The following is a 12,349-nucleotide window of genomic DNA, read 5'->3' on the forward strand; positions in this document are numbered from 1 at the left end:
CCAGAAAATATGCGGCATGTGTTATTATGCCAACATATGGAACGCTCTCTAAAACAGACCCCATAAAGCTAATTTTAGAAAGCAAATAATTCATTCACCCGTCAATCCTAACAGTTTCACTATAGTGCCACTAATATTTATATATATTCTTCCTTCAATGTCTTACATTGAAAAGAATGCTTTCTGCCCTAAACACTCTACAGTGAGCGCAACTATCAACGACAAACGTTCTGCACTCAAACATCGCATTTTAACATGTAGAATCCATATTTAGACAATCCATTTTCCTCAAAATATGAGGTATTGTCTACGAGCCCCAGCTCGTGGACAATACTTTCACTTTTGCAAAAGGCCAGTTCACCTCTGCTCACTACCCCGACCCCAGCTGCGCTCACACATCTGCTCCTCGTCTCTTTTTTTTTTATGGATATGTTGCCACAACTCTTTGTGCACGGATTAGTTCAGTGATGAACCACACCTGATTGGAAGTGGGGCCACTTCTGCTGAGGCCCACTGTTCAATCTGCATACGTTAATGGGCGAGCTCCTCTTCCCCCCTCCCCCCCCCCCCCCCCCCCCCCAATAGAAACCCATCTGCCTGGGAAAGGCCGCCCAGCCCCCCACTGGGCCAGTGGCGGCATCTGAGACAGCCCAAATTGGCCACCACTCTGGCCAAAAGGCAACTTAGGGCTGCATCTCCGATACACGCCCATTGACAATCGCTCCTGTTTTGCAAGTGAGCTGTGGTCCAACTTTTTTCTTTTTTTTTTTACAACCGGTGTTGCTTTTTGACCAAAATGGCAATAAAGAAATGTAAACAAAGTATGTGCTTTACAAGGCATGGGAGAAGGCATCGTGCAGGCAATGTTGGTTCTAAGATTCGGGGAATCCACAGTAAAACCCGGCCCACTCGCCCACAAACAGTCAGACAAGCATTTACAATGCAATAAGTTTCGCATTTATACGAGTTCGAGCTATTGCCATTGTAAATGACAATGCTTTTTTTTAAGTTTGTTTTTTTTAAAACATAAATAAAAGGCACTGTCATTTACAATGCCAATAGCTCAAACTTGTATAAATGCGAGACCTATTGCATTGCAAATGCTTGTTTAATTAAAGTCCCCAGAATTCTGTGTGTGCTTCGAAAAGGTCGAAAACACCCGGCGTGAGCGAAAAAATTAGTAAAGTAAAAACCAACCACAAAACGTGTTTTACCAGATCTAGCTCAAGCAAAAGAACAGCTGCTTAAGACGTTCGAGCTCGGAGGAAACGCGTTGTTGCTGAGACTGCGGCGCTCACATGAGGGACACATACAGGGCAGGCCTGCCTTTACCAGCAGTGTTTGCGCATGTGCCGCACCTGCTGTACACACAGCTCAGATGCACTTGGCGCGCTCTGCCTTTTATCGGCTCCACCGTTCTTGGTCTTGTATAGCGCAGCCCGAACTCCTCCATACGGGTTTGAGATCACTGTTCAGTCGAGGCAGAGATTCATAATAGCGCGGTGCGGGAGCAGATCAAGGCACTGGGGTGACAGCAGGCCTGAAGGTTGCAGGATAGACAGTTTAAAATAAGTAAGAGCAACAAAAACGCACTGTTGCCAGATTAAGTCGCAATGCGATAGGAACTGAAATAGTGCCACAGTAGAATGATATGAAGCCAGGACCCGTTGTTTGAAAGTGTTCAGAGCAGTGACAGCGGAGAGTGAAACAATGGTTACCAACACCATACTAACAGGTTAGTAACAAGACAAGCCCGGCTTCTAAAGTGGTCCGGACGCGAGCGAGCGCCCGCCGCGCGAAAGTGAAAGCAAATTTGTCAAGAGATGCGGCAGAGCGTGGCGCGCTCGCTTGGCGGGGGTGGGGGAGCGCATTCCAGGCAGGGGAGCGGACCCTTTGAAGTACGATGCCGAGGGCGCCAGTGGGCTGAAGCGCTTCCCCAAACGGATTGCATGGCGGCACGATGCACGTGATTGTGCGCGTGCTCTCCTTTTTGAGAGAGGGTGTGTCACACCTCTAGTAATTGTATTCATGAGCCATCTCTTGCATATTAAAGTGCGGAGGTGGAAGTGCCCGAGTAAGCATTCCAATGGATTGGAAGGTTATGTAATAAACTCGGCCTATGGTATATCATTGTTGAGACCTTGCGTGTGTGACCTCCATCGAAGCACCCACCGCTGTTTATGTGCAAAGAGGGTGCTGGCTATCCACCTCCGATTGCTTTCAATGATGGTTGAACGTAGGCGGTCGGGCGTGTGGTTGATCTCGGAGAAATGCAAACACATCTTGGTATTGGTTTTTTTGCAGCGTATCATGCTGCGGTGTTCACTGATTTGCGCCTTTATAGGTCTTGTAGTCATGCCCACATAGCGGAGGTGGCATGGGCATGTAATCAAGTAAACACAGTTCCTGGTGTTGCAATTAGTGTGTCGTCTCTGCTCCCATGGTTTTTGAAGGCCCAGGTCTATACTCTCTGTGGTTTCTGTGAATGGACATACTGTGCATGATCCACACGGGCTCGTAAGCAGCACCCAACTGACGGCACCCTAGCCCGATTGGCTAATATTAGGGTTCTGCACCCGCCCGCCCTAGTGCCGCTGGTGGTGCGATTTGAGTGCCTAACTAAACCTCGTTTCTAAATCCCAAAAGCTATCCTTGCAGTTCATTTACTTACCTACCTGCAAACCGATAACAGTCTTTTCTTCCATAGGAGCCCATGTGTACTCTATATGTGGGCTAAATTTGTATTTTAAATAGAGCAATGTTTAGCCTATTAAAATAAACACTTTTTTTTTTTTTTTTTAATAACAGACATGTTGAACTCATATTTAAAGGTGCTCTCAAACGTGATAATGAAGAAAAAAACGACTCCGTGAAATAAAATGTTTGTATAGCATCACACAATTTGAGACACATGTATCGCTCAAGTGCATTATAATTGGGTCGTGTACATTATTCAAGTCACTAGACCTGCAGGTCTGGTAATATTTTTCTGATTTTTTTGAGGCCCGTTACAGCACCCCAAGAGGAGTTGTTTTATGCCGGGGCAAATGTCTCACAACCTAGAGAAACTTTTCCATTTACTGGCTAATGTCCCCAAGGACCACACTCAATCGGTAGTTAGTGGCATTTCTATGTATGGAAAACGCCTGCGATAATATTGAGAGCAACCATTTTTCTGCTGTTCTGAAGGACACCGGTTTCAGAGTCTAGATCATGGTTTGGATTAAGTTGCTTTATCAAGACCCAACTGCACAAGGCTGCACAGATCGAGTGATGTTGGATGTTTGGTCGATGGGAAAAGGCACTACACACAACTGCACCCCCCTCCCCCATATGATTTGCTTAGTGGAAGGAATCACTGTCCGCAGAGCGATGGTGGAAGGACTCCACAGGGTAGTGAAACTGGTTAGGTACCGACATTAACTCACGACATGCAGATGATGTGCAGCTATATCATAGAGATGTGTATAGAAGTTTGGAGCCCATTATGGGAATTGTTTACCAATTTAATGTTAGGTATGGAAGTCAATAAGATCAAGTCCTACTTGTTCCCCTTCACGCCCATGGGATGAGAGACCCTGCTGAAACCCCAGAGATTCCCTCTTTAATGAGGGACAACCAACGTAAAGCCCTCACAAACTTTCAGATTCGTAAAACCACAATATATGCAACAGCAAAACAGCCTTTTGGAATGTATGAAACCCACTTTGCGATCCATTTCTAAAGGCAATTATTTGGGGATGTGAATGGGGCGTCTCCTTAATTGCAAGCCGCACTTATATCTATCAATTGGTTGCGTCCCACTGACCGGTTATGCATATAATCTTGACAAAAAAAAAATCAATTAATGTTCATATTCTCAGCATACCTATTCTTAAGGCTTGAAGATAGTTTTTCAGCTTCTTCAAGAGCTTTTTTCACAGTAGATGGGCCAAAGAATTCCTGTGGAGAAAACACATACAGGTTAACAAAGGCATATAAACAAAACAGCAGAAACAGCATCACAATAAATGGCATACTGATGGAGATCGAATACCAACTACTCATGACTCTCACAGCCATAAAGCTAGTGTTAGGAATTCACTATCATACCAACAGACGCGCCGCCCTGATTCTGCCTTCATTGTTGTAAAATGCTTGTATTCTCCCTCACAGGCTTTCTGCACAATTTCCAACCAAATTCTTTCCATGTTCCTTTACAAAGTTTAACTTTTTCCTTTGCTGCATTCTCATATGTGCGAGTCCACACTTTTCAAAAGTTTCAGCATTGCAGAGCTGCCTACAACATCAGAGGCCGACAGGCTACATTACCGACAGGTTCCACACTGTGTACCACACCCCTTCGTGAGAGTTGGACCACCAGAGTCAAGACTCCATTCGAACTCCAGCTCCCTAAACTCATTGCTCACGGGGCACCACTGTATGAACTTCTCATAGCCCACGAGCCCTCACTAACCTGACGACACAACACGGAATGGGAGAGTGCACTGGGAATCCAGGTGCATCTAACGATAGTCAGACGTGGGGATGTTCTTGAGCGAGGCCTTCTCTATTAGGTTGATGGCCGTCTGGATGTTGATGTGGGACGGCCGTCCGGGAATGAGCCCACTGTGGTCTGGGTGTTCCAGCGTACAAAGCACGTCACTGAGGCGAGTGACCAGGATTTCCCTGCAAAGCTTGGCGCCAATGTTTAGTTAGGCGATTAGAGGCACATCTTTTAACGGCTTTATAAGGGTTGGGTAGAACAGCGACCATGGCTGCGCCAATTGTTGACGATACTTCATCTTCGGTAGCTCAGAAATTGAATAGGGAAGCGAGTTTGGGGACAAAGTGGGAAGGAAAGGTTTTGTAGAATTGGGCTGTGTGAGGCCATCGTGACCCAGGGTTTTATTGGCTTTAGAGCTTTGATGGCTAATCTGACCTCTTCTAAGAGCACTGGGCTTTCCAGGAAGTCTCTATGAGCCTCTGCGAGTTTCATGAGCCGAGTGTTCTGTAGGAATACTTTCCCACCTGTTAGACTGTAGCGTTGCTCTCCTGTAGAAGTTTTCGTAAAGGTTGGGGAATTCCTCCACTTTCCCTGTGTCCCCACTATCTGAGCCCTGGAGTCATCTACCAATTCTTTTACATACTCTCTCTCTTTTGCCTCTTTGGGTTCGATCGAGAAGAGTGGCTATTTTGGAGCCTGCCATGTATGTTCGGTTTTTAAGATGAAGTAAAGAGAGCTCTGCTTTGTCAGTGTAGTGCTTGCGTAACTGGCCTCTGGGTCATCGTGAGGGCGCATGATGCGACTGGGGGTTGCCGTTCCCGCTGCTCTTCTAGATCTCTGATCTCTTTCTCCAGTTTCTGCACCTCTAACTTGCGGATCCATGTGCGTTCTGCGGCGGCCGCTTGGGAATGCCCTCGAATGACCGATTTAATCGCATCCCAGACCCCTTCTACAGACACCTCCCCATCTACGTTGTGCTCATTTATTCATCAATGTGTTGCCCTATTTCATCTTTCGTGACTGGATCCCTGAGCAGCGATGGGTGGAGTGGGTGCAGGGTATGTGCGAGTAAAAGGCAAAAGCTTTGGCTGCAGTGTTCATTTCCTGCTAAGCATCCCTTAGACCCAACTCCTCAAAGGTCTTTTTTAGTTTGTAAGGGAATGCCCCTGCACAGGTTGCCCGTCCTCCCTCCCGGTCTTTGTGTGGGTCTCATATCATGTTAAAGCCTCCAGTTAAGATTATCTTGCCACAGCCCACTCCAGCCAACCAGTCCAGAAAGACAAGAAATGACTTTGTGAGCGGGGATCCTCTAGTGGCCCCACTAGGATGAGAAATCCGCCCTCTGTCATTATGCTCCTGGGAGACCGCCAGAGGGAGGCTGCTCCACAGATATAAAGTCACTCCTCTTTGTTAAGTGTTTGACGCAGAGTGGTATGACGTTGGGTATATGGCATGCTTGCATTTCCCCTGATCAGGGCATAAAAGAGATGGGTTCCTTGAAGGCATATTATGTCCGTCTTTAGATTCTCTAAGCGTACGCCAGACTTCACAGAGTTTTTGGGGGGGATTTCAGTCCCTGTGTCTTTAGTGAGATTATCTGTATCACTGTCGTGTGCGGGGTGTCAGTCAAAAAGTGTGAGAGGGTTTTAGATTGGTTGAGAAGAAATGTCGGTGGTGGACAGAATATTGGCCCCTCCCCCCAGACTGATATGCACTCAATTAAATTCAAACACGCTTTATTCGATTATTTCACATGATAATCATAAAAGCACAGTAAAAAAACATTCCTGTAAAAAAGAATCAGAACATGCTTGTAGTCAGTCACTATTAAAAGGAGATCGTTTCAATAGATTCTATCGTAAATTACAATAACATTGATTTCCTACTTTTAAAAACATTCTTTAAAAACGATAAAACAGATGTAATTATAAATTCATCTTCCAATGATTGTAAAACCAGGAAAGCGGGACGACATTGCCTTAGACCAATTTTCCTTAAAAGAGGAAGAATCCATCTCTTTCTTTCAAACAGATAAAATATACAAAAGATAATACAGGGATGGTCGACTGGTTCGACTGGTCGTCACATGGACATTTACACAAATCCCTGGACCAGTCATTCTGTTCTGGGAATTAAATTGATCTATAAATAGTTCCCAATCGAAAGTGTGTGAACAGGAATCTACTATAATCTCCTATGAACATCCCAAAATAGGGCTGAATTTTGAAGGTCGTTAAAATGGAATAATGGGCTTGAACTGTAGCCTTTTTTAGTTCTACCCCTCTTCTGAAATCTTCCACAAAAGACAAACATTTATTTTTAAAATCCTTCCTTGATATAGTGCATATTGTGGTCGGCTCAGGATGACCTATGTGGAGCATAAACCTTATAATACATTCCAGCCATTTTATATTCTAAACCCCCCTCGAACTTGAGACAGTTGTTTAGAATTTGTTGGTTTAACATTGTCTGGTCTGTAGTCCAAATCCTATACCACAATAATGCTGGCTGAATTTTTATAACATCCATAAGATAGGAAATGCCTAGTTCCGTATGGCAAATAAAAGAGGAGGTACTAACTGGGAGAGTCAATAAGTATCTCGGAAACCTGTTCTTTATAATCTGTAGGGCTGCCACGTCCTCATAACCCCATATACCTGCTCTATAAGCCGCAATTGCGACACACTTAGCATTATATATTTGTGGTAATTCTGTTGGGGCCATTTTGCCTATTTTCCTACTAAAATTGGTTAAGGCGGCTTCGGCTTTTAAAAATAATAACTTCCTCGCTATAACCGCCTGAGACCACGTCTCCCTTCTGTCAAATAAAATTCCAAGTTAAGAGAATGTATCAGAACTTTTAATTTTGTTGGAATTTAGAACAAAAGGCCGGGTTTTACTACTACCGACCCCGCACTTCATCACGTAGGTCTTTGGCATGTTAACATTCAGGCCTAAGTTATACATGTAATTAGCAAAACTACAGATGACCCTCTGTAGGGCCATCGGAGTACGGGCCATTAGCACCGCATCATCTGCATACATCAATGCGGGAATTGGGCGGTTACCTATTAGGGGTAGATCATGACACTCTTCCACAATCGACCTTCCCAGATAGTTTATGTATAAGGTAAATAAAAAGGGGGCGAGAACGCAGCCTTGCCGCACTCCTCGCCTCACATCGAAGTGTTTGGTGCATTCCCCGCCTTCCCCAAACCGGACAGCTGCGTTGGCCCCTTGATAAAACTGCATTAAGGAAAGAATTATAGGAGGATCCACTCCCAAATTTTCAAAAAATTTCTAAAGCTTTTCGTGGATAACGCAATCAAACGCAGCGGTTAAATCCACGAAAGCCAGGGAAAGTCTACCCCTTTTTGCCCTTATATATTTGCTAATCATAATGTTTAGATTCAGACCTTGCTCTACCGTACCTAGTCCCTTACGAAAGCCGTATTGTAGATCACTGATGATCGAATGCTCCTCCGCCCAATCTTGAAGCCTGGTTAAGAGAACTCTACAGATTACTTTAACTGTAGAGTCGAGCATTGATATCAGCCTGTAATTGGCTGGGTTGGACCTGTCCCCTTTTTTAAAAATAGGGACAAGTATAGATTCCAGCCAGGATGGAACAGGACCCATCTTGCTACAAGCGTTAATAACTTTGATTAGGATGGGGGCATACAATTCCGTATTAAATTAAAAAAGATCCACGGGGATGCCATCGGGCTCTGGTGCCTTCCCCCCGCAGCTTAGGGAAATGGCCGATATAACTTCATCAAGATCGAATCTTAGATTAGAGGAGTTAGTTAACAGAACTTGGCCTGAGCTTAATGCAGGGTTTCCTTCGTTAGGGGAAGCAGAATGTGGTTTATCATATAGTTTTGAATAATGGTCTACCCACTCTGCCTCACTGATGGCAATCTCTATAGAGGCCCTAACTCCACTCGCCAGAAATGGTGAATTAACTGCCATCCAGAAGGCAGAACTATCTTTAAATTCTGAGGCTGCATGTAAAGTGCGTCACGCCTCGTTTTTGAACTCCTTCTCTCTTTCTTTCAGGGCGCGACTATATTCTCTTCGGGCCCCTGCAATCTCCGTGCGTTTTTTAATAGTTTTGTGAAGGCAATTTTTTTATTTGGAATGGGCTTTAGTGCAATTTGTATCAAACCACCTACGCTTGTGACCCAGATTTCTATTGGAGTTTATTGATAATGCTTTTTGGATATGCCCTGCGATGGTTAAGAAGCCCTCTAAGACATCTTTGTTTGTTGCAGTTTCGTCTAAGCATACCAAAATCTCCGGATTACAGTTTTTGATTATCGTATTTATAAATTTTTCAGGAACCAATTTATCACAACGTAGGGCAAACCCATTTTGCTTAGACAGGGTGATATTTTTAACAATATGAGTTGGATGATCACCCTGCACAGCTTGCCTTGTCTTTTACCAGTAAGGACGGGCTCAGAGCGAAATGATCGCTTAGGGCGATCTTGTGAGTACGAAAATCTGCCACTCTAGAAGCATGTCTACTCGTCACTAAAATAAAATCAATTGTCGAAAAAGTACCGCGCCCATTGAACGTTGGTTTGAAAGGAACCAGGGAAGAGCATAGATCGTTAGCAAAATCTAAATCAATTTCAAACAAATTATTTATCAAATCACCGTAATGGGTATGAACAAAGTGCCTAAAATAGGTATTTTTATTGAATCCAATACCACAAGGACCCCGTCCGCATAATTACATATCATACAGTTAAAATCCCCATCCCAAACGATAATCAATCCTTTGAAACAGAGGCCTGAATATTCTGTAAGTCATACCTTAATAACCTTAAACCCCCTTCTATCTGGTCATGGGGGATATTATTATAAAAATTCGCTAAAGCGATGCATAATGATTTATCTGTGTCAAATAACAAAATTTGTACAAACTGATTAACACTAAACAACTCTATTCTGTTAAAATTCACGCAATTTGAAATATATGTACATAGTCCCCCCTTTGAGCGACCATGGGATGCATTTATAGCAGGGGTATGAAATGTTTTTAAACCGTTAATATGGATAGGCTCAATCGCCCATGTCTCCTGCAAACTAATAATATCAAATCTTTTCACGAACGCATATCATAGATGATTTTCAGCCGTAATTTTTAATCCTGCTACATTCCAGAATAACATTTAATTCAAATATGGCTTCTGGTATCCGTCAACTACCTCGTTAATTAATCCTTCCATAGTTGTATTTGGTGTGACTACAGTAGTTGGAGGTGTTGTTAACATACCCACGCTACTAAAATTGTGCGAAGGGTCCCTGATAACTGGAACCAGGTCGTTTGTATCATCAGGTAAACTGTCCGTCCCAGTTGGCATATATTTTTCTTTGCTCGTAAAAGATCTAAAACAGTTATAATTTATAATACCACCCTGCGGTACCCGCTGCGTCTGGGGACTCCTGAAATCTGACTTTAGTCAGTCAACAGGTTCTAAATCATTGAATAAATCAAACCTGTTAAACACTGGGATATTGAACATATGACCATGGAAAACATTTTGGGCCTCGGGCCTCAAGTTGGGCTGATGGTTAAATAATAGTTGATAGAAATATCCCAATGGGACTATATTAATGTCTTGGCTCGAGATCGTCTGGTTACCTACTCTGCTAAGGATGGTTTGTACAAGTTGTGGAGTACTAAAAGTCAGTCGCCATATAACTTCTTCGGGCCTCTCCCTACCCAGCTATTCCTTCTAGCCATTTTGAATTCAGCTAACAACCTTTCAGTTTGCCCTATTTTTGAGCCTAACCAACAAAGGGATTCATTTCTAAGGGAGTCCCAGGTCTCCTCCACCCCAATGAGAATCTTGGGACATTGGCTAAGACAACCGTATATGGTGTGACCGCAGGGGGCAGGTCTAATCTCGTTAGGCTTCCCTGACCTTCCTGAGTGGATCGTACATTTTGTGCCCTTCCAGCTCTCCTATCTATGCTAATTAGCGGTAGGGATCCTGTACTAAGCCTCTCGCTGTCAGCCATAAAATTTGTGGCAACGGAGTCAATTGAGTCTTTAACCAGGAGTTGGGCTGATGTCATAGTAGACAAGCATTGGCATAGCCAATAGGTCTCGCCTTTGGGACCTTATAAGTGTTTAGCCATGCAACAGTTGCATAACTAAATACTTATAAGGTCACAAAAGCGAGACCTATTGGCTATGCCAAGCGGCTGTGCGGCCGCGAAAGTGAAAGTAATCGTGGTAAAGCGCTGCGCGCGCGCCCGCACTCATGCACTGTAGCTCTAGGCTAGCCTTGTAGCACTTTTTGGAGCCCTCTCAATAAGTCTCGCCAGACCAGCGCATGCACTGGGTCAGGCGAGACCTAAAAAAGGGGCGGGGGCAGGATTTAGCTGTACGAATGGAATAACTAGGTCTTTCGCACAAGTAATCTCTCGCCTCTCAGACTGTTCACCTCTACGAGCATACTCGCTAAGGGTTATCTGTCTGACCGTGTTACCAACGCAATCTAGTCTACTTCTTGGTAGACTTGAAGTCACTAGACGAAGGGGAGGTACATATTTTAAAAGTGTGATCTCTAATGACTCCATTCTATTAATTAGAGAATTCAACTTTTCTCTAAGGTATGAGTCTAACTCATCTAATCTGTTGTTTAGTTTATCAAGCTCTAAAGAGGTGTTAGGCTGGGTTCGTACTAGGGGTTTATCTTTAGGCTTATGTGTGAGTGTGGGCTGGTATATGGGCTTAACGTTTTCAGTTGTTTTTTAGTTGTTTTTTTAATATCTCTATGTATTTCTATCAGAGGCATAGTTGTAGCTTTAGGCGGGTCTAAATTTCTTGCACGCTTGACTGGGGGTTGGAACATGCTCTCGTGATCGCTTACGGAAATATGGTCGGACTCGTTGGATACACATCCGTTACTAATTGCCGTATTAGCTAGAGCAACTTTCTGGAGTGAAGAGGGAGCACTTAGACCTAGAAGCACCATAGATAAACGATTATCCCCACTACCCCCACTAGGGGTTATCTGTTCGGTGTTTAAGGCTTCTTCCACCGAGTTAATCTGTTGTTCGATTGCCCCCATTGCACCCGTCAGGTAATTCAGTAATGATTGCTGTGAGGCCCCCCCTGGGCTATTCTTCAGTGTAGTGGTTGTTTTTCTCTTTCCAATAGCACTTCTATCTTAGGTGGCGTTGTGCTCCCAAGCTGGACAAAAAAAAAAAAAAGGACTTTATACAAACTTAATGGGACGACCGTAGTGACACGTATCAGCACTGTAATGGAAATAGTCAATATAATAACAATCCTTTAGAGTTAATTAGTGCAGTCCCGTGCTCACCAACGCGCGCTCCGACTACCCTGGGAGAAGGAGAAGGCTGCTCCAGTTGAGAGTTCAACGACCAAGTAGCGTGGCCCAGCCCAGCCTATTCCTGGCTATGATGGGCTAAGACGGGTCCGTCTTGGCCCGGTCTTCGTCCGGGCCGCGCAGTACGCGTTCCCGCGCGCGTCCCGTGCTGCGGGACCTTCTGGTGGATTTTGAAGCAGGATTTACTCCAGGGAACGCGTGTAAAGTGCAGGTGCAGCTGGTCTCTGGGGTCCAAGGTCCGGGCTAAAGTGCAGACGTGACAGGTTCTCTAAGGTCTCCCTGAAATACACTCATTAACAAACCAAAACATAGAAATTAACTAACAGCATAAGAAGATTAACTCTGATAGATGCATAACCAGGGGTGATATTCATACACCCCCAGTAGTTCGGTGGGAAAGAGCCTTAATTGCAACCCCCAACAAACGTTGTGGGAAAAGGAGGCCCTTGTCTCCAGCCTGGTCGGAGCTCCCCAGACTGGGACAGTATGA

The 12,349-nt window shown here is 44.4% G+C and overlaps 1 protein-coding gene across 1 annotated transcript in view; it reads right to left on the reverse strand.

Annotated features, from left to right (window-relative positions):
* USP8 (ubiquitin specific peptidase 8) overlaps window positions 1-12,349 on the reverse strand; it is a 724,285-nt gene that overhangs the window by 590,108 nt on the left and 121,828 nt on the right. Inside the window, exon 3 of the mRNA XM_085644251.1 lies at window positions 3,869-3,942. Coding sequence (XP_085500377.1) covers window positions 3,869-3,942 — 74 coding nt within the window. The remainder of the gene's footprint in view (window positions 1-3,868; window positions 3,943-12,349) is intronic.

This window comes from Triturus cristatus, chromosome 3_1, assembly GCF_964204655.1.
Source record: "Triturus cristatus chromosome 3_1, aTriCri1.1, whole genome shotgun sequence".
NCBI classification, from domain to species: domain Eukaryota; kingdom Metazoa; phylum Chordata; class Amphibia; order Caudata; family Salamandridae; genus Triturus; species Triturus cristatus.